At 40.3% G+C, this 21139-nt stretch overlaps 1 protein-coding gene across 1 annotated transcript in view; it reads right to left on the bottom strand.

Annotated features, from left to right (window-relative positions):
- The window catches only part of CLSTN2 (calsyntenin 2), a 315092-nt gene that overhangs the window by 57222 nt on the left and 236731 nt on the right, over nucleotides 1-21139 (bottom strand). Inside the window, exons 3-6 of the mRNA XM_041487078.1 lie at nucleotides 20731-20926; nucleotides 18941-19149; nucleotides 11857-12006; nucleotides 75-260 (exon numbers count right to left, since the gene is read on the bottom strand). Coding sequence (XP_041343012.1) covers nucleotides 75-260; nucleotides 11857-12006; nucleotides 18941-19149; nucleotides 20731-20891 — 706 coding nt within the window. The 5' untranslated portion in view covers nucleotides 20892-20926. The remainder of the gene's footprint in view (nucleotides 1-74; nucleotides 261-11856; nucleotides 12007-18940; nucleotides 19150-20730; nucleotides 20927-21139) is intronic.

Below are 21139 nucleotides of genomic sequence, written 5' to 3'. Positions count from 1 at the left end.
TGCTTACAGGTCACAAGGAGCTGGTACCTTGTTTGCAAAAACATTATTATGTCAACTGAAATCCATATTCATACCACATAATTTCTGCAGAGATTTTTCAGAGTAGGTTTCACGATCACAGCCCTTCCCGATGTAGTTGGTCTGCAGCTCAATGGTGGTGTGGATTGAGGACACTGGTCCATCACACGTTTCTAGGTGGATGCTGGGAAACAAGGGTATGCTGCCAGAGCCAGGCCTGTATTCAATCCGTTTGTTCCAGTCTGGAAAAACAAACAAATCAAAACCAAGATCCAGTGGTGAGTAAAAAAGTGAAGGGAGTTATATAATTTCAAATTACATGTTGTTCTGAAAGGACACTGTCTAAGGCAAAAATAAGAGTCTCTGAAGTTGGCATCAATAAGCTACTGTCCTAAAAAAATTGGATTTTGGCCCTGTTTTTCTAAGAGTGTCAGGCTCACTTAAGTAACACTATTGCTGGTTGAGTCACACAAGCAGGGGCCACACACATCTGACAAGAAGTGCTAATTGGTGCCAGTCTGGAGCTGCAGTGCCCACGTTCCGTGACAGACTACAAGGTGACTCTGCAGGGAGGAGGTTGTCGGCTGCACCCAGTTTGGTCAGATTTCACAGTGCTGTGATAAGAACAAATATCTCCAAAGACCAGGCTACACACGTCACTCTAATATAACACTGCTGTAGTGCCACTTCTTGTCTTTGAACATCTTCCTAATTTTGTGAAGCACTGATGACAGGCAGTTCCAGCTGAAAGGATGACTCCTGCTTCCAGCCAGATATGAATAATCTGTGTTTATGCAGATGTCTCAGAGCCCACAACATTTAAACAATCCCCTGCCTCAGGCAGCCACCTGTTTGTGCCATACATACCCCCCCTGTGCTGCTCAACTGAAGCATTTTAACATTTGAAATCCAATTAATTATGGTGTTTGCAACACGCTTCAGAGAAAACCCAAAAAAGCAGCAGTAATTACAAGCATGTATTTTAGCTGTCTTTACAGCTCATATTTTCATCAAGTCACAGAATGGCTGGAGTTGGAAGGGATCCTCAAAGCTCATTTACTCCATCCCTCTGCCATGGGCAGGGACACCTGCCACTAAACCAGGTTCCTCAAAGTCCCATCCAGCCTGATCTCAGGTTGAGGGATAGGGCATCCACAGCTTCTCTGGGCAACCTGTGCCGTGCCTCAGCATCCTTATAGGAAAAAAAAAATCATATATCTAATCTAAATCCAACTTAATGCTGTTGCCTCTTGTCCTGTCACTACAGGCCTCAGTAAAATCTTTACATCCATCTTTCTTATAAGTCCCCTTCAAGCACTGAAAGGCCTCGGCAAGATCTCCATGGAGCCTTCTCGACACTGAACAACCCCAATTCTCAGTCTGTCCTTAAAGGACAGATGCTCAAGCCTTCTGGCCATGTTCATGGCTCTTCCCCTCATTGCTTTAACAAGTTCAAATCTTTCTAGGTAAAAGAAGACTTCAAAAATGGAAAAGTTCTAGGTCTTGGCAGTCAACAAAATCCCTGAAAGCAAATGGACAGAGATTCGTTCTACATATCAGTGGAAAGGAAAACTAATACTGGATACAAATATGTATGTATGCATTTAGTAGGTCAAGGAGTTTGTGTTCTTCAACAGATCTCATTTCAGAAAGCTTGAAAAATGGTGCTTTTTCTCAGGTCTTAAACTGCATTAAATTAAACATTTACAAGAAATTCTGAACATCCATGCAAACACTTTGAAGTGTGAGGAAGTCGTTAGTCCAGACTCCAGGCAATGATGCTACAACCACTGGTCTGCATTTCAGAATTCTCTGATCTTCTTACTGACATAACCCAGTTGGTTTTTACTAAAATCTTTAGGACTAGTACATCATGACTAAGACAACCATGACTGCCTGTACACATATAACTGAGTTACTATTTCAGTTGTAATTTTCATGTAATTCACTCCATTTGTTCCATGTTAAGCTAGACTTGATCTACACTATTGCATAATTTCGCTTCAGTTGTTGGTTTCAACAGTTCCATTAGAATTTCAAGTACCATAAATGGGACATCATTACAATAGTAGGTTTCTGTTCCCTCTCCATTGCAGAAATTTGAGGTTTCCAATAGAACAAAAGCAGAAAATTCTTTGAAGTACTTCAGGTAAAAAGAAAGTAATTTGCTGGTTTTATGTGAACTAATAATATATGAATTATTGATCTTTTTAATCTCTTATTCACCAGTTCAGGCATTGTATTCCTCTACCCCAAAAGAAAAATAAAGTCTCATATATGTCTGGAACCTTTCTGACTATTTCAGCAGCTTTCAGCCACATTTTCATTTCTCAGCTATACCAAATGGACCAGTACTCATGCAAAATATTCATTAGTGGATGGGAGATGTGACAGAATTATAAACTGCAAGGTGCCTGAAGCTGCACACTCACCTCCAGCTATACAAGGAGTGTCCTATAAAACTCACATCATATAAAATGCCACTGCTCACGAGGAAGAATGATGGGAGGCGTCTGTTTCTGCCACAAGAACTGGAAGAGGTATTTTGTTTCATGCTTGTTTTCAGCTTGGCAGAAGTGAGAATTTGTACCCAGAGATCATAAACCCTGCACCTCCCTAAACCACTCACACTTATCTCAGTTCTAAATTGTAAAACATCAACTAGACTTGAACCAGTGTCTTTGTGCCTTGGTCCACTGCATCACCACAGACCAATCCTCATCCTAAACCGCACCAGCACTTCCTTCACTGACTTAGCGCAGATTTAGGAATTCCACCAAGAAGTCCCTCTCCATGCCAAAGGCATTCCCAGGCAGGCATGAGGGCAATACTGGAGGAGGTTACAATCCTGTGATGGGAGAAGCGCCCCTAAAGGCAGCAAGAGCTCTGATAAAAAACAACTGGCTTGTTTCCATAGAACCTGCGCCCCAAGCACTTAGCTCCCAGAGCTGTGAAGCTGAGCCCAGCAGCCTCTGCATCTTGCCACCAGTGCAGGCAGCAACGCTGGGAAGTGCACAGAGCTGGAACAATAAGTGGTAGTAACAGTATGAAGAAATTATTGTGACAGTAACTCGAGTCCTTAATTTAATTTTGAATGGTGTGAATATCATTATTTTGCTTTGTCTCAGAATAACATCCCACATTGGACTTACTCAAAAGATCAGCACGTTCCCTTCAGGAATGTGGTGGCACTTTTTCATTTCCTCTGGAGTGACTCACAGGAAAAGTCTTATGTAACATGAGTCTGAAAATACCTCTGACTCTGAATTTAGGTATCTTCTAGATATGTTCAGATACAAAACCCCACCTGAACTGGCAGGCTGCACGTAGATTAACTAAACCCAACCAACACAGGTCCTGCTTTGACACAAACCTGACCCAAGTCCTGCTACAACACCACGTTACATGGCAAACTTAGGAAAGTAAATGTTGTCAGGGTAGAATACTGATCCCAGGGGGGAAGTCTGAATAAAATTAGCACTGTTTAGTCCTGCAGCCACTGCTTTGATTTTATAATTCAGCAGGCTTTTACTTGCTTGCCACTTGTAGCATAAAGCTGCTCCAGACAATGTAAGACAGCCCCAGCTGGGTTACCCCTACAATTAGAGTGTAAATATCACCATGTCAAGCTTGTGGTTCAGATTTCATCAATTATAAAGCAACTATGTAAACATGCATCTTGATCGCTGAGATACTCAAACGATCCCAAGATCAAAATGGATCAAACTTCAGTGACAGTTTGAGCCTTTAAAAGTAAATCCCAATGCACTAAACAAATTTTCCTTTTAACAACAGATGGATAATGTAAAGACGTTCCTTGATCTCTAAACTTAAGGTTTTCTGTACTGTCTTTGTGGTCCATGTTTTATATTTTAATTAATTTCTAATGCTAGCTGACACTGAGGGGTTTAATCTGATTTTTCTTTCCTTGAAGGAGATAATGCAGTGGAGGTATGACGTGGTTCATGTCTCCTACATGTGTGTGGTCATAAATTTTGATTCCATTTCACGGTGTTAAAAATGATGGTGATGTAATTAAAGATAATTGTAACACAATGAAATACAAAACTTCTCTCCTGTTGCACTGAAGATAAGCATCTTGGCAGATAAATGTAAGATAAAATTTATGTGGTGCCATTAGTAAGTCTCTGCAGCATCCCTACATAATTGCTGGAACAGAAGGTTCCCAGAGCAGTGTAATTGGTATCTCTTCTGTTTCCTCTGCAACATTCTCACATCTGTGCTGTTTATGTAGGCTAGAGACTTGGCTAAAGGTTACTCTGGTGCCTTTTCTTATGTGAAATAAGATGAGTGACTTGTAAAGGAAATGATAATCAGGTCTGACTCAGTTAAAGGGTTTCCACAGCAAAGAGAAAACTCAAACTAATGTCTAAAACTCTGCTGGTTTGCTAAGAGATTTAAGTGCACATCTCGAAGCATAAACAAACATTCATATACACCTTTTCCTTGTGCAACATGTTGACAGTTTTAAAAAGAGAAAAAAAAGATAGAAATTTGTGCTTAGTACAGGACAGTGGAAAGGCTGGTGCTGCAGAAGCTGGTGAACCCAATGGAGTAACTGTTGTGCCTGACCTACTGACACTGAATATTCCATCAAGCTATAAAGTTCCCAGATTGAATGGTGCTTGATTATGTGAAACGAACGTATAAGAATCTAAAAACCATGAAATGGCATGGCTTAAGCTATTATTTGTCGTGAGATTTCATTTGAATCATGTATTTCCCACAGTGTCAGAGCCCCAAGGGCACTAATAAGCCCTAATGAACCTCCACAAGCTTCACTTGGGGCCTCCATTTGCCCTGGATGGGCCTGGAGTTCCATTTAAGCTCAGCCCCATCAGACTGGGCTGCAGGTGTTGGTCTGTCTCAGCCACAGCATCTCTGGATCCAGGAGCCATCCCAGCGCTTGCTGCTCTGGCTTGACAGAGCCTCGGCACTGTGGACTGGCCCAGTGGCCTGATCCCAGCGCTCATCCATGGGTCCCTCATCCGTGGATGCCAACCCTCATCCATGGATCCCTGTCATGGTTTGCAGTTAGCTTGTGGCTGCCAAATAAACTTGGTCACATCAGACCTTCAGCCTCGGCCAGCCTAGAGGTAAAGCAGATCCTCAGATGAGGCAGCGATAGGTTGTAGTCAAATCTACACTGGGACTCCACCTATGATGTTCCATCCTAAGCTGCAGACATCTTGCTGGTCAGGAGCTGGGCTGTGTGGGGTCAGAGCAATCAGCAGCTGAGCCCGGGGTGATTCAAACCCCCGGGCTGAACTATATGAACTAGGTTTGAACAATAAGGCTCGCGGTTGTCACGTGAAGCTCTGAGGTGTGTGTGTTGTTCCTGTAGCCCCTCACAAAATAGATCCCCCCTCCGGGGACCTGCCTCCTCCCCGGGGCAGGGGGTGGGTCTGGCATCTTGGCTGCGCCTGGCCCCTTCTCTGGGTCTGCCCTGCTCCCCTCAGCAGGGTCAGTGGCTCTGGGTGACAAATACATCACCCCACCCTGCCAGCTCTGTTACTGCAATCGGTTCTCTGCTTGCTTTCCTTGGGGAAATAACCTTCTTCTTGCCAGGTTTGAGTTGGTCACAGGCTTCTAATGTCTCTGCTTGAGGGTCCGCAAAGTGCTTCTGAGATTCTCAAAGACAGACTCTGAAACACTGCCTGGAATAGTTACCCAAATCAATGAATTGATGAGTATCATAACTCTTGTGGAAAGCCTTACATTTTTCAGCCCAAGATCTAAGAATATGTGGCACTATTTACATGCAGAGAAAAAAATAATCATGAGGAAAAGCTTCAAACCTAACTAAACCTAACTGGATACCCCGCAGTGCTTTAACTTTTGGGCAGAGGAAATGTTAATGCTGTCAGCTTCATCTCAGAGATAAGAAATTTCTCGATGAAATGATAGTTGCCCCAGTAAAGCTCAGGAGGATCTTGCAGTGAAAATTCAAAAAAGAAATTGCTAGTTTTGTAGTTGCAAATACAGAAATGTGAACAAAGGAGTTATCTTCCGCAGAGTTATATGGAAATAAAAATCTAGTTAAACAGGTCTAAAATGAATGGAGATTTTTTATCTCCTTAAAATGGAAAAGACTGGCTTCAGTATTTCAGTCCTCACAGATAAGCAGAACAACCTGCAGAGGGGGCAATAATGGGTTACTCTGCAAATGTGAAGCTCACGGTACACAGGGAACTAACTGGTAATGATCCCTGTGAGTCTGCCTTGGGAGTGTTATTTGATATTTCCATTGGCAGTCCTGGCACAAGACCAGGACCGTATTAGTTACTGCTGCCAGTGAAGGGAAAGGAAGGCAGTGCCACACTAGAAGTCAGTCTAGAAAGAAGATATTCTAAACACAGAATAAGATGACCTTGAGAGCTGGTGTTACAGAAATAGTGCTTAGTAATGATACAAAGTGCTCAGGAAGTTCAGCAAACTTCTGAGAAATCACTGAAAAACAAATGGAAAAAGAGCTGATTTCATTAAGACAAGAAACCATTTCCACAGGCCACCAGTCTGATACTGCCAGGTGAAAGCAAGGCAGTCCTGGAATATCTAAAGCACTGTTTTCAGAAAGAGGCCATGGTTAAAAGAAATGTGGGAGGGCCAGGAGTGCTCAGGGAAGATGTCTTTGACTATAATGCAGAGAGAACTTACTAAAGAGAGCACATCTGAAAAAACTGGATTGGAACAGGTATGACTGCTTTCTCTGAGTATGTCTGGTAGTCAAAGCAAAGCAAAAACGACATAGATACAAGTAAAAAAAACAAATAAGAACTTATGTAAATTTTAAGCTCAAAACTTGGTAGTACTCAGGAATTTAGTTAATTTTCAAATGTCTGCAGTAGTTATTTAGAGTGGGTATTTTACTAAAATGGTGCCATTCAAGTTAACAGCTGAATGTAAGTATTTCATCCTGATTACCCTGGTTGAAGGATGTGTGGCTAATGCATGCACAGCGGTGCCAAGCCTAGACTGGCATAAAGACTCCCTGCTTCACGATAAATTTCATTTATAAAAACATAGGTAAATATCTTACAGCTGAGACAACACAAGGATGGTGTTTTGAGCTGCTAGGTGTGTGCACAAGAGTAATGCAAATTGATTTATGTTTAGTGCAGAAATTACTTGGTCCTTTTAAATTGCTCTGGAAGACTGAGAATATTACTCTCATCAGCAAGGTTTCTGCACTTGACCAGCCTCCTCCAAATAATCAATTGCCTTAGTAATCATATTCCTCCTTGTTAAAAGCATTGGCAAAATGAAAGCCAATATGGTTTAGGTTTTCCTCAGTAACTGGATCTTACTAGAAAGCCCCCATGAAAACCATTCTGAAGTCACTCAGCAGCTACTGCAAACAACATCTCTGAGGAATGTTGACTCAGAAGTAATGTCAGATCACTCTGCTACTGAAATGGAAGGTCCTGCCCTTCTTTATACAAAAGCAGGATTTTATTTCAGCAGGAAGAGCAAGCTGATCTGACTGCATGTGGCCTCTGAATGCCTATTCAGCCTTAAAGAGGTGCTAGGAATGTGCCTTTCGGTAGTAGCAAGGGCCTAGGTCACCTTAGTGAGCCCAACATGCCTTAGGAAGGAAATTATATGCACTATCTTTGATACACTAACAACCTTTTTAGAATATTTTTATAATCTATTGGGTGAATAAACAAAGAGAAGCTTTTATTTCAAAACTATTTTTAAGCCAACACTATGTAAAAGTAATTGAATTTTTCAGGACTATCTCTTTTAAGATGAATTTTTAAAGAACTTCAACCTTATTCTCTTGCTTGGGTAGCTAGGTGTGGATGCATATCACATATGTGGATGCATATCACATTTCTTGCATTTATCTTCCAAGGTCCATGAACCTTCCAAGGTTCACAGACCTTGGAAGATAAATGCAAGAAATCTTTTCAGACTGGTAAAACACTTGAGGCTGGATGCTGTGAAATCCTGTTTTCTATTTGGAGTCCTTACTGTCTGTTCCACTGCAGGTTAGCCACCATTGTCTGTGCAAGGCCATATGAAATTGGGCATGGAAAAAGTCTCCCCTCATGAGGGGAAACAAAGTGACTTTGAGTTTTGGGCTGTTGTCTTTGCTCCACACTCATCTCCCCAGGAAACACAGCCAGTCTTCCCTGTTGTGAGCTCTCTGACAATTTCCCAGGGTATTCAGTTGGTTGCTTTAGAGAAGTTTTTTTCTTCTAAGAACTATTTTCTGTCTGAAATCAATTGCATTTTAGGGAGCAATCTCACTTGTGGTTTAATTGTCAATAACTGAGCAGACCTCTGACAGTCTTAAAACATATATTTCAAGTTTTTTGGTCCATGATTCTGCCTTTTTTTTTTTTTTTTTTTTTGAGGCTAGACTCTTTTTCTCCCCACACAGTACATTGGTCACCAGAGAGCCTGGTACAGGAATAATTGTTTTCAATTTTTTGCTATCTTGCATCTTTCAGCACATTGGGTTATATTTAATTTCCATTTGTAATCCCACTATGGGGGGACAATAACAGTTTCATGAAAACTGTTCCTGAAAGTTACAGAAATGTGACAAAATATTAGAATATCATAAATAAGCTAAAGGAAACCGGGTCTAGATTACAGGACTTTGTTATTTAATTAATATACTTTATGGATATTTAGTACTGGGGTGCCACAAGTCTGTCCACCCTGCTTTGAATAAGGAAGATATAACTTTACAGAAATCACTATTTGTGACATTAAAACAACTGCAGTGAAAGGAACCCCACTGAAAGTGAATGCCCAGGAAGAAGTGTAGTGTGAGTTTTGTGCCCACACAACTGAGACCAGGTAGAGCCCTGCAGGGAGGGACAGAACCTGGGGAAGGTGTTGAAGATAACAGGTTTTTGCTTGGGACAGAAACCTCATAATTGTGTTTAAAAATATTTTAAACCAAAAATACAAGTATCTTCGACTGCAGATTGAGCCATTATGATGTCAGGAGTAGTGTCATCATCCAGCTTTTCTTGGTAATGCAGTCCTTTACCTGCCTGGCAGGACATGGTCACTCCACTGTTTGGAAATCATGGACATGAAAACACAACTGGCATGAAGAGATTTTGTAGCACAGCTCTAGAAGTCACCTGACAAAACTCACTAATGAGAATTTCCAATTAAAATAACTGATTAGGAATTAATTCAGCCCATTGATTTACATTTTTATCTTGCTCAGTATACGAGTAACATTCTAGAGTGGTCTGCTCAGAAAGCAGATGCCAGCTTGGGTCAAGTTTGTTTCTAGAGCAGCCTCTGAATAGAGAGGAGGTTTTTTTGCTGCAAATGTCTGTGTGGGGATCTGGCCACTGGGGTATTAATGCCCATCATCAGAGAGCACGGAAGCAGCTCCTGGATTTAATGAAGACTTCAATGCTGTTAGCCCAAGGAAATATTGATTAAAGGAAAGCACCTTGGCTTGTGGAGCCTTATTTGCTCTGCCACACATCAGTCACATGCAGTTGGCCTCAAGAAAAAGGAATAATTTTGAATTGCTTTACATCAGCCTGTTCTTCCCTGTCCCAGCCCTGCACAGTGGAGGTTATCTGAAGGGCATCTACACTGAAATTGGCTGCAATAAAATTTTTAATACTGAAGTTGCATTAGACTACTCCAATCTCTACTCATTATAGTTACACAAACAAGTGCACAATATTTCAAATTACGAAAGCCATTAACTTTTAGGAACTAAGTGCCAATGCCATAAATTGAAAATCCGAGAATTTATTTGTTCAGGATAACACTGAGGAACAAGAAAAAAAAATCACGTATTTTAGCAACATCTCTATTATAACCAAAGACTCAGAATATTCCTCTTTTCTGTCAAAAACCTCCCATTATTTTACTTCCTGAAGTCATCTAATCTTTACAAATATAGTATTATTTCAAAGAAGATGGAGTAAACCTGCTGGCTGCCCCTTTGTGGGGAGGTCACAGAGCAAGAGACACAGGGAAGAAAGAGCACTATAAATATCTTCCATTTCTAGTCTCCAGATATCCTCTTTAACTACTAGAAATACTCTTGGAAATTTTTGCTTATTCGATCTTATTTTTTTCCCTGGAAACAGGTGATTTTTACTGGCTCAAACTGGCAAACACTATCACCTACATGAATTTCTCCACCTTTAAAAATAAATAGGTATAAAAAAAATCTCTTTAAGAGAAATGTATAAATTTCTGGAATGCTTATGTTGTAGTTTATTTTCAAATTACAATTAATGAATTAATAATAATTAAGCACTGAAGCCCTATCTACCCAGTTGTTCACTTAAAGACCTTCTACCCTGAGTAGGACACGTCCCCTTGCATTTTGTGCTCCTTGACCTGGGGATGTGCCACGGAGGTGAAGAGTCATGTGTTTGACAGATGGAAAGGTACAAATAACACGAACAAAGCATCAAAAAAACCCCCCAAACCCTAACCAAACCTGTTTGAGGTTGTTCCTTTTCCTTTTATTGGCTGCCTAGTGTCTAAACCCACCTGACGGAACCAGTAACAAGCATAACAACCACATGAACTGTGAAATAATACTGGGCAATAGAAATACACCATTACCACCTTTGCAAAACATATTCAACAAATAAAATACCTGAATAAAAAAATACAGAAATGAAAAAAATATTCATCAATTACACCCATTTTAATACAAATCTCAAGCTAATTTGGAGATACGTAATTTATCTGAGATAACTCCATGAAATGGAAACAGAACATTTCTCCAGTGTAAAGAGACCATAATAGTTTTATAGAATAAATCACTTGAACAGTAAGATCAGTTAGAAAACGTGGAAATAGTTCATAGGTATTGTGGTTTTTTCAACAAAAATGTTCTTCAAATATTTGGGTACTAGTACATCCCAAAAAAAATGAAACGTAGCTCTGCTCCAAGTGAGGGCTGTGGAAATGGAATCCTGCTATTGCAAACATTTCATTACTAGCTCCTCTAGACAAGAGCTTTTCATTTCCCAAAGAAAGCCTTTTTTTCTTCTAAATGTCAACCTGCAAATTTAAGTACAACAGCCAAACTGATTTTATCCTTCTCAATCATTATGTTTAAAAATTACAGTTATGGAGGTCAAGTTAGTCCTGACCTGCATAACGTGGTCACGTCCAGTTTGTTTGTCTGTAATCCCGCCCTCATTTCCATCTTAATTCCTAATAATTAGTGGCATATCTATCTTCCCTGTACGTTGTCAGCTGCAGTTTTCTCCATTCCAGACAGGGTATAGATCCTTACAGCCTTTTTACAAAATCAAATTGATTCCTACCAAAATGTCTCAATATCAAGACAGGAATCAGCTTTAAAGATGCTTTTCGCTCCCACTGAGGGTGCCTTGGCTCCTGCATGCCACAAAAGCCAATCCTGAACCTCAAACAAGATAACCTGAACAATTACAGCTCACATGGCAGAAATACCTTGCCATGGTGTCTTCAAAAACACTCTTAAGGAATAGTAGGACAATGGCAAAACAGCATCATTTTTTTAAACCTTCCAGAATATTCTCATAAGATAACTTAGACTCATAAGATAACTTATTGGAGTAGAAATTTGTCTTACTTCTTTTTTTCTGGTCTGCTCTTTGTTCTGCCTAGAGAAGAAGCATGGCAAATGTAAGCAAAGATGGGATTATCATCCACTTTGTTAGCAGGCTTGGAATGAGGCAGAAGAAATAGCAGCAGTTTTCCACACCAGTGCAACAAGCACTGTTGTTCTACTTTCCTTACTGCAAAGTAGAAGGAAAACACCAAAGGAAAGAGATTTAAAAAAAGAATTAAAATAGAAAAGGTATTCAACCTTACCTTGCCAGCCTGGTTTGCACACGGGTTTGACATTAACTCGTACCAAGACATCTTGTGTTGCATGCTTTTGCCCACAGTCAAAAGCTGTGACCATTATCTCGTACTGGTGCTGTTTATCATAGCTCAGTTTCTCGGTGTTCCTGATGTTACCTAGAGGTTCAACACAAGAAAACATTCAGAGATTCATTCTTGGCTGAGCACCCACAGACTGCAACATTTGGGTTGTGGTTCATCAAGTGCTTTGTGACTTTGAGCTCTTTGAAGCACACAGGATATGCAGAGGCAGGACGTTCTGAGGAATAGGAAAGATTTTCTTTCAACCCAGCAGAGAAATAAGAAGCTTGTAAGAAAATATAAGATGGGAGTGGTATAATGTGGGCATGGGTCTATCAGAAAACATCTGCTCAACAAAAATTTCTAAAGTAAGATGGTAAAAGTAATTAGCAGTTACATCTTGACATGTGAGCTATGAGTAAGTGCACCCTCCTTTTCCACATTTGTCACAATACCTGGCTTTAACAGCCACGTTCCTGAGATCCACTACTGAACCCAAGTATCTTCCTGTTTTCTCAAGAGCTATTACCCTGTAGGTGAGAGACATTTTAAAAAAAGGAAAAGCCCTAGAATCACCTCCTGCATTACAGTGTTTAACAGTATTTGATAGGACAGCACAGAGTTACCACATGCAAAATAAAACCCAGCAACAACAGAGTTTATCTGCTGAACATGACACACATATAATGGTAACAAATTACCTGCTTTGGGAACAAAGCAGTTCTGATGAACTTGAAAGTTCTGATGAACTTTCAGAAGGAAAGGGAAAGATCTTTGAATAGTTCCTGGAGGACTGGGACAGCACCATGCAAAACACATGGACTTTCTATTAACTAGTTCCGCATTTTAATTCTGTCCATTTCCACTGAAGTTTACCTTTTGCACAAGTTGAAACTTCATCCTGTTTAATTAATTTCATGCTTTTGCTCAGGGCTGTTTGTTTTACCATCTCTTTGAATGAGGATTTTTGTTCTAGAATTCAAAGAACAAACTTACTCTGCAGCAGTGCTACACGTAACATCTGCTTGCAAGCAAGGATCAGCAAAATCCAGTTGTTTGTGCTAAATTTGAAATGGGCAGCCCCCCATATCCTGGAATTTAGTCAGATGCAGGGAACTGGTCCCTACAGGTGCTGGCCAAAGTCTCTTTTGTTAGGCACAAAACATTAGGTTTGGTTTGAGCATTTGGGTTTCATTTTCTTTTTTCTTTTCATTCAAGTGAGTGAGAGACAGGAGAAAGCAGACAAATGCAGCTTCTTAAAAGAAGTCTTTTACTAAAGCTCCATTAATTTGACAAGTGAAGACTTTCAGCAGGTGTGTCTCTGCTTCACACTCCTTATCTTGTCAGAGCCCACCACTTTGCTTTTTACTACTACTACATTAAAGCCAACTTTAGGAGTTTATTGAAATGGATGCAAAACTTTCCAGGTCAGGCCTGAAGAAAGGCTGTTTGCATTTATCACCACCTTCAGGTTCAAAACCTGTAGTTTAAACAGACCCTTGCATCTGCAGTTACAAGTCAGGCTCAGTACCCCATTTACTGCTGAGTCTGAGTCTCTCCCGCTCCCTTTGTGAGCAGGGCACACAGGAGGACAAGCCCTTCCCATATTTTAATGTCTTGAAAGGAGAAGTGGAATGAGCTGCTGAAGGCTGATGTGAACACAGGGCAGTGTCCTGCAGACTCTGGGGTTCTCTCTCTGGGGTATCTCGTCGCCAGGCATTTTAGGCCTGCCATGGGCACAGCTCCTTGCTCCCCACAAGAACTGCAACAATCACATCAACTACTGCATTGAGTTTTGAGTTAGTGATTGACAAAACAATCTAATCACCCATTTTACTATCTTGAGTTGCCTAATTAGTGGCTGCCTAAGAGGATTTAATGAAAAACTGCCACTGTATGTGTATAGTTAATTACTGACTTTACATCTGCTCAGTTCTTCTGTCCTTTCTGCATTATAGTATTTCGTACATGAATCTTTATATTTCCCTATTTGGTTCTTCTTGGTATTATTTTAGCCTGTGATCAGCAACGATAATTCTCAGGAAACCAAAACTGTCCAAATTTCCATTAGCAGGTTGCAAAAATTTGTGTGGCACATTCACTGTCCTACAGGATTTATAAATCATTACAACATATTTACATTTCATTAAGTCTACCTTCCAAGATCTGTATTTCATTATGGCCATTTCAAATTTGGACTACAAAGATTCTGACTCTTAGGTGTTGTTCTGGAAGGTCATTTGGATGACTTGCAGATGTTATCCAACAGTTTGTTGATTTCCTAATATTTTTTCTCTTACCTCTGATGCTTTATGATTCTTTGGGTTTTTATAATTTAATCAATACAATTAAAAAACAGACACAGAAGGAAAGCACTATAAACACAGACCAACTAAAGTTTTAGAGATGATAGTCTGAAAGTTTCTGTTTACATCTCACCCATAGACAAAAAAGTAATTAATAACATTAAAAAGAGAAAATTTTAATGGAGAAGTAAGTACATTTCTACACAATTCAAAATTAGGTCATGCATTTTTTATTCAGTCTTCCTAAATATCTGCCTTTTCCTGGAAATACCCAGAGCTATAACCAGTTTTCAAACAACAAAAAGCAGATCAGTGACTAGAGGAATATAAAAAGACCTTCCTAAGGATACAGACATTTACACCTCTGTTTCTTCAAGGTCAGTTTTAGGGATAGATGGATATAGACATCCCTCTTTTATGGCTTTTCCACCTTACTTTGGAGCACACACAAGAATGGGGAAAAAGTTGACTGATTTAGTATTGCAATTCCCTCCTAAATTCCACAGTTACTAAATCAATTGATCTTCTTGTCAAAAGGTCAATTTTTAAATTATAATGGAAATATTCTGTCATTTAATAAATGTATAAATATCAAATGCAGATGCTCAGCTATAAAGTTTGGCTTGACTTTTCTGGCAATATGAAGTGTGCACAGCTCCTACTGCAGCTCTGGGTGCTGTAAAGGGGGATCTTGTGAGGTCCTGTCCTGTCTAGGATTTGTAACCTGATAAAATCTGTATGGACTGGACAGGTCCCTGTCTCATCTTCACATTGAACAGTTTGAACACGCATTTGTGAAGTGATTCCCAGAGCTGGGTGGCACATAAGAATCATTCCCATTTTTAAGGTGAGTCTAGGTCAGAGCTGTGACAGAATTTGTATTTATACCTGAGTTCCCAGATCACCTGACCATAATCCCTGGCAAATAAAGCACAAGGTATGTGAATAAAAATGGGTTTTGCTGGCATTCCGACAGATCTGTGCATTGTGATTTAATTTTTCTGTCACCTGAAAAAAGCCTACACAATATTGCTGCAGTAACTGACTTGATTTGGATTCTCTGCTAAGGATAAAATGAGATTAATCTGCATGCAATACTACTTTAAAACATATTACGCCTTATACCTTTATCACAGTTCTTTGCACTGTGCACAGATGTTGGAACCCAGGACATCTCTCTGGATGCCCAGGATGGCTCAAGATCCTGGCAGGGGCTCAGAGACCCTGGCAGGAAGCCGAAGACACTTGGGAATTTGATCTCAACCCATGGAGCAAATTACCAACTTTATATGAAGAATTACAAGTCACAAAAGTTTAAGTAGCATAATAGTTGTTGTCACCAGGTGAAAAGTGGAATTTTGAAGATTTTCACTATAGTGGTCTAGGAGGCAAGATGGAGGGATTTGGGCGTTGTCCTTCTTCCTTCTTCTTCCTAGCCTCCATCTTCTTGGTGATGGTGGCGCTTTGGGATTGGTGTAAAGTAGAAAGTCACTGTCTAACACAGGTGATAGGTATTGGAACGTAACTGTAAATATTGAATACGTAGTTTATAGTATAAAAGATAACACCGGCCCCGTGGGAGGGCGGTGTGCCTCGGACTGACCTGCTGAACAGACCTCGGCAGGCCAGACAGAAAATGTTTTAGATAAGAAATAATAAACAACCTTGAGAACTACAGCCGAAGACTTCTGACTCCTTCTTCGACAGCTGGATTGGGGAAAAGAGACTTTTAATACTTCTCGGGGTCATCCTGACCAGAGGAGATCCCGAGACACAGACCCTTTGCAAAGCATAGATTTGTCCTCTGCCTTTACATGACTGTATTGTATGACTCAGAGTTCGTTGCCCTCTGAGTTGGCTCATCATATACAAGACTGAATTTTACTAGTGCTATAGTTTCAGAACACAAAGTAATTTTATCCACAAGGAAATCACATACCAAGCGCCAGAGTTCCCAAATGTGACTGGGAAGTTTTATATTACCTTCCCAAAGTGCCTAAGCTACAAGGACCTGTAGAAAATACCCCCAGGCTGATGCTGCTTCCTGTGCCCACCCCCTCCTGCCTCCCATGGAGTGGGGATGAGGTAGCCTGGGCACCAACACAGCCTGCAGGGCTCTCTCTGCTGCTCTGCAAACCTTTCCCCAGGTGTAATACAATTTTTCAAGGCCAAAAAAAATGTTCCATGCATGGATCTAGGGACAAGAAGTAAGTTTTACCTAACAAGACACTGACCTGCCAAAAGAAAAAGAGCTGATTGTATAGCTTCATCTTTTTACAGACCTACATTTAGGGTTAGTTAGTTTCATATGTTGGTGATGAAAAAAGTCCACCATCTGGGGCAGACAATGGCATGTTTTCCTCACAATTCACCCCCACCTCCATCATTTGGGGCCCCCTGCAATATTTAGATTTGATTTTAAGGTTATTTGCTTATCCTCTTTCTGAGCAATGAAGCTCCACATGCAGGTGACTGAAAAGCATAAAAAAATAATAACCTGCAGAAGACACAAGAACCTAGATTTGTATTTCACAATGGCTAAAAATACCCCTGTTAACAAAATCCTAATTAGCACAGTATTATCAGACAGTCCCAGGCATCTCATACATCTATTTTAACCACCCTATTGGGAACAAAAATGGGCATGTTTCCAAAGAATTTGCACCAGAGAAAGTTTCTATCAGCTGCCATAGAGAGACATTCTCCGCAGTGAAATATGTTGGAAGCAAGCAACGTATTTTTTTCATAAAATAAAATTATAGTCATCTATTCAAACTTTGTCTCTAATCCCAGTGGGTTTAAGCAATTACCATTGTCTTAAAAAATTGCAAATTAGACTGCAATTACTGTTGGTTTTGGCAGCACTGTTCTTTTAGTGAACAAATAGATCAAAAATATTAATTGAACTCATACCAAGAAACTGCAAGTATTACAACCTTATACCAATTATTCACTGCAGGCTTTAAAGTCACATTTAAATCAATTATTTTCTCATTGCCTTTGCTGAAAAGCAGGTCCCAGCCACATGAGGACAAAGATGTAACCAAGCACTCCTGACATTTCCTATACTTTTGATCATATCTCTGACTATAAAAAGATATGAGCACTCCTGAGGCAGCTGCTCTGTGTGATAGGAGCTGAAAAGGCATGAGTAGTAGAAATGACTGCTGTGTATCACACCGATTTCAGGGTATTCTCTGTCCCTTATATCTGCCACAAACCCTGCAGGAAACTGCGAGACAACGTGTGACTTCTCTAAGTACCCACCCTGCACACAGACAAGTCACGTGGAACCTTGGAAAAAAATGGATTCAGAGACATAGAGAACTTTCTTTTATGGGAAATCTCACAGTTAGAAAAAAAAAAAAAAACCATGGTGAGGAAAATCTTCTAGGGAATTGCTTCCAAATATGTCCTTCCAAATGCCCACTTGCTGTAAAAAATCCTTTGTACAGTTCTCTGGATTCTCAAAAATCCTCAGGGTTACTGTGCCAGCTGCCCTTATTTACCCAAACACAAACATATTTCTCATGATTGCACTTCCCATACCATACGCTTGCTTCCCAGTGTGTGATAACAAGATGGATTTTTCCCCAAAGTCATGAAAATTTATTGATGTAACATGTTATTGTCTTCTGATGCTCATCTATGCATTGTGCAAGAACTGAACCAATACAGATGAATAATTTTTGAACAGGTAAAGAGTTTTTATAAAACATCCCAATATGAAAATGACTGCTTAGAGAAAACAGTAGCTCCATGCACGCTTTCAATTTACAATTTGGCCAAAAATCAGATTTAACTTCCAAACTGTACTCTCCTCCTACAAACATGGATTAAATGCTTCTGCTAGGAGAGATAAATCAGAGCATTGCTGGGTATGCTCACAGGGTGTTTCTTCAGGGGAAACTATTTTGTATCATCTGAAGCAAGCAGAGAATGGGAGGAAGGACTTTCCACACACTTTTCATGCTGCTCAGTCACCATTCCCAAACTCCCATGTTCTTTGCTGATCCAGGAAGCTGTGCATTGTGCAAGAACTGAACCAATACAGATGAATAATTTTTGAACATGGCAAAGAGTTTTTATAAAAACTGCTGTTTTATCCAAAAATAAAAACTTAATATGGTTTCTTATTTTCACTAAAATATAAAGTATGTACCTCAGAGAAACAACTAAAACAAACCAACAAAAACTTAAGAAATGGTACTTATTCTCCAAAGTACATTTTCTTCCATGCTGCAGAATAATGGATCCACTTCAGGAAGCACCACAGTTGGACAGGTCTGTGGACCTGTGATCCTAAAACAATCAATAAACACATGCAGAATATTGCCATATTTGGGTTCTGCTTCAGGAAATTCAGGGGAATGGGACTGGCTGTAATCCAGTAAATAAACCCTGCCTTGGGGAATACATGCTGCCTTGGGGAATGCCATCACTTGGATGGGAAACAGGATCTGAGACAATTAGGAGAATGGACCGAGTGACGAAGAATCATGTTGCTCACCTAAATCTGGTGGTTTAATTTCCACAGGAGATTACTGCATCGCTTTCTGCCCCAGTGGTACACAAAAGGGATGGAATTGCTCAGTGTGAAGATTCCTCTGTTCTCAGAGATGAGAACAGGATTTCCCTCTGGAGTTCCCTCTCCAGGCAGGTGATCAGCTCGTGCCCCCAAGCACTGCCAGCCCTGCGGACAGCCCTGCTGTGGCAGCACTCACCGTTCCTGTCGATGGCAAAGGGAACATCTGCGGTGACAATCTCGTAGTTGCAGATCTGGCTGTACTGGGGGGAGCAGTCCTCGTCTGTGGCTTCCACCTGCAGGATGCTGTCGTAGATCTTCCCCTCTGTCACTGAGGCCTTGTACATGCTCTCCTTGAATGCGGGGGAGAACTCATTGACATCCTTTACCTGGATATGGACTACTGCCCTAAAACAGGCACAGAAAATGTCAAAGAGAAAAGTTAATTTATTGTGACACCTTACTAACAGTTTATTTTCAAAACACTTAATAAGACTAACAAAACATATCTAGAAAACTATGTAAGCCCCTATTAAAATGAGATATTAGAATTTTTATCTTTCATTTGCCCAATTTAGTGTCTTAATGTGGCACTAGGTAAAAGTCCATTGCCATGGCTTGTAGGGAGAGAGTTTTGCGGTGTTCCCTATTAAAATCTGCCTTTAAAAAGGAACCCCAGCAGAAAGCCAATGATATCATTACACAGTAAAATAAGACACAATCATCTTCCTTACCCACTACCTAAAAACGGGCAGTTTACAAGCATTCTTCCATATTAAGTAAGACTCTCACCTTCTGCTGATGACAATTATCTAATCCTTCAAGTAGTTACAACATTGCACATGTAGCCCACCAAGGCCTTTGGTATTTAGTGAGTAAAGCCCAAAAGCCTTGCTTTGGAAGGCTTTGCTTTCTGGTTTGATAGGCAGGGTGACAGATGGACACAAAAGGGATGCTCTGGAGCAACGGCAGAGTTGCAATAATGTCTGGGACCTCAGGCAGCATGGCTGAGGGTTTGCTACTAGACAAAGTCTGGTGGCAGTGGGCCAGACTTCATTTAGTCAAGATTAGACCAAAATTTTCCACAACTGGAATTCTACCAGATTATTACTGATGTTAGAGGGGAAAACATAAAAAACCTGATATTGTGAAGCAAAACCTGTGTCTGCGATTTGATGTTATCTGCTATTGCAGGCTTCCTCCTAATTCTGTATTCTTTTTAAATATCCTGAAAACTTCAGCTTGCATTACAGATCTGATTAAATTTTTAATTGTCATATGTCCTGGATGAGCAAAAGGAAGAATGATTACTATAAATCATTTATTATAATGTCTCTCAGCAAAATGAACTATTTGTACAGCACTTATACATCTACATGAGCTAAATTCATCTTTAATGACAAATGATCTAGAGCTTAGTGTCATGAATTCTAAGGGAAAAAAATGCACTGTGCCACCTAAGCTTATTCAGGGAATTGTCTCCACAGTAAAAAGTATCACCTACTGACCTTCAATACACTCCTCTTCAGAGGACTTCACTTTCTCTGAGACTTGCTGGACAAAAGCTGAGGTCAGACACCATTCGAACATGACACTGCTCAGCTTATGGCATAGATGTACTAATAAAAGGGGATGATTCCTCTTTTCTTACCATTTGAAATGAGATGAACAGAGAAAAAACCTATTTAAAAATTGCAAATATCAATTGAAAGCCAGTTCCTATGACTTGGATGTATTTAGCATGAAAGCACGAATGGAAAATATAAACCAAAACTGAGATGCATTTATCCACCTGAACGGGGATCCTGTCCAAAGCCTTAACTGAAGCAAACAAAAAGGAATATATTTTCTAATAGAAAAAAGGAATGAAAAAATGGGAGGAATATTGCAACTGTGATTTATCTTTATTTGCTTTCTACCTGAAATAACATAGACTGTGGAGCAAATGTATGCTAAAGCAAAAAAATATTTCTTCTCATTTTCACTCACTTGTGAGATTTCTTCCAGTTTGTTCCACCTGGTCCTGATCCACAGTCATAGGCCTGGATGATGAATGTGTATTCCTTCTGCAGCTCACAGTCAATGGGACTCTTTGCTCGAAGCCAACCTTCTCCAGATGTCTTGTTCAGCACAACGGCCTCGAAGGGCATTTCTTGCCCATGGATTTTAAAAGCACAAATTTCACCTGTGAGGAACAGCACAAAACAATCATAACTAGTGTGGGGGGGTAGGAGTGGGTCTGAGTCTTATGCACTGGAGAGACACCTGCAAAGTTCATTTGTGTTTCTCCTGCTTTTCCAGAGGAGGGAAATACAGACTCAGGGACCAGGTCATTGTGTATCCAAAAGGGCCATTAAGCAGGTGTTGTGCAGAGGGAAGCGCTGAGCGCAGCTCTAGG

Source organism: Pyrgilauda ruficollis, unplaced genomic scaffold (assembly GCF_017590135.1).
Source record: "Pyrgilauda ruficollis isolate IOZ18807 unplaced genomic scaffold, ASM1759013v1 scaffold79, whole genome shotgun sequence".
Lineage (NCBI taxonomy): Eukaryota > Metazoa > Chordata > Aves > Passeriformes > Passeridae > Pyrgilauda > Pyrgilauda ruficollis.
Note: the sequence above shows the minus strand (reverse complement) of the source record. Positions and strands in the feature narration are given on the sequence as shown.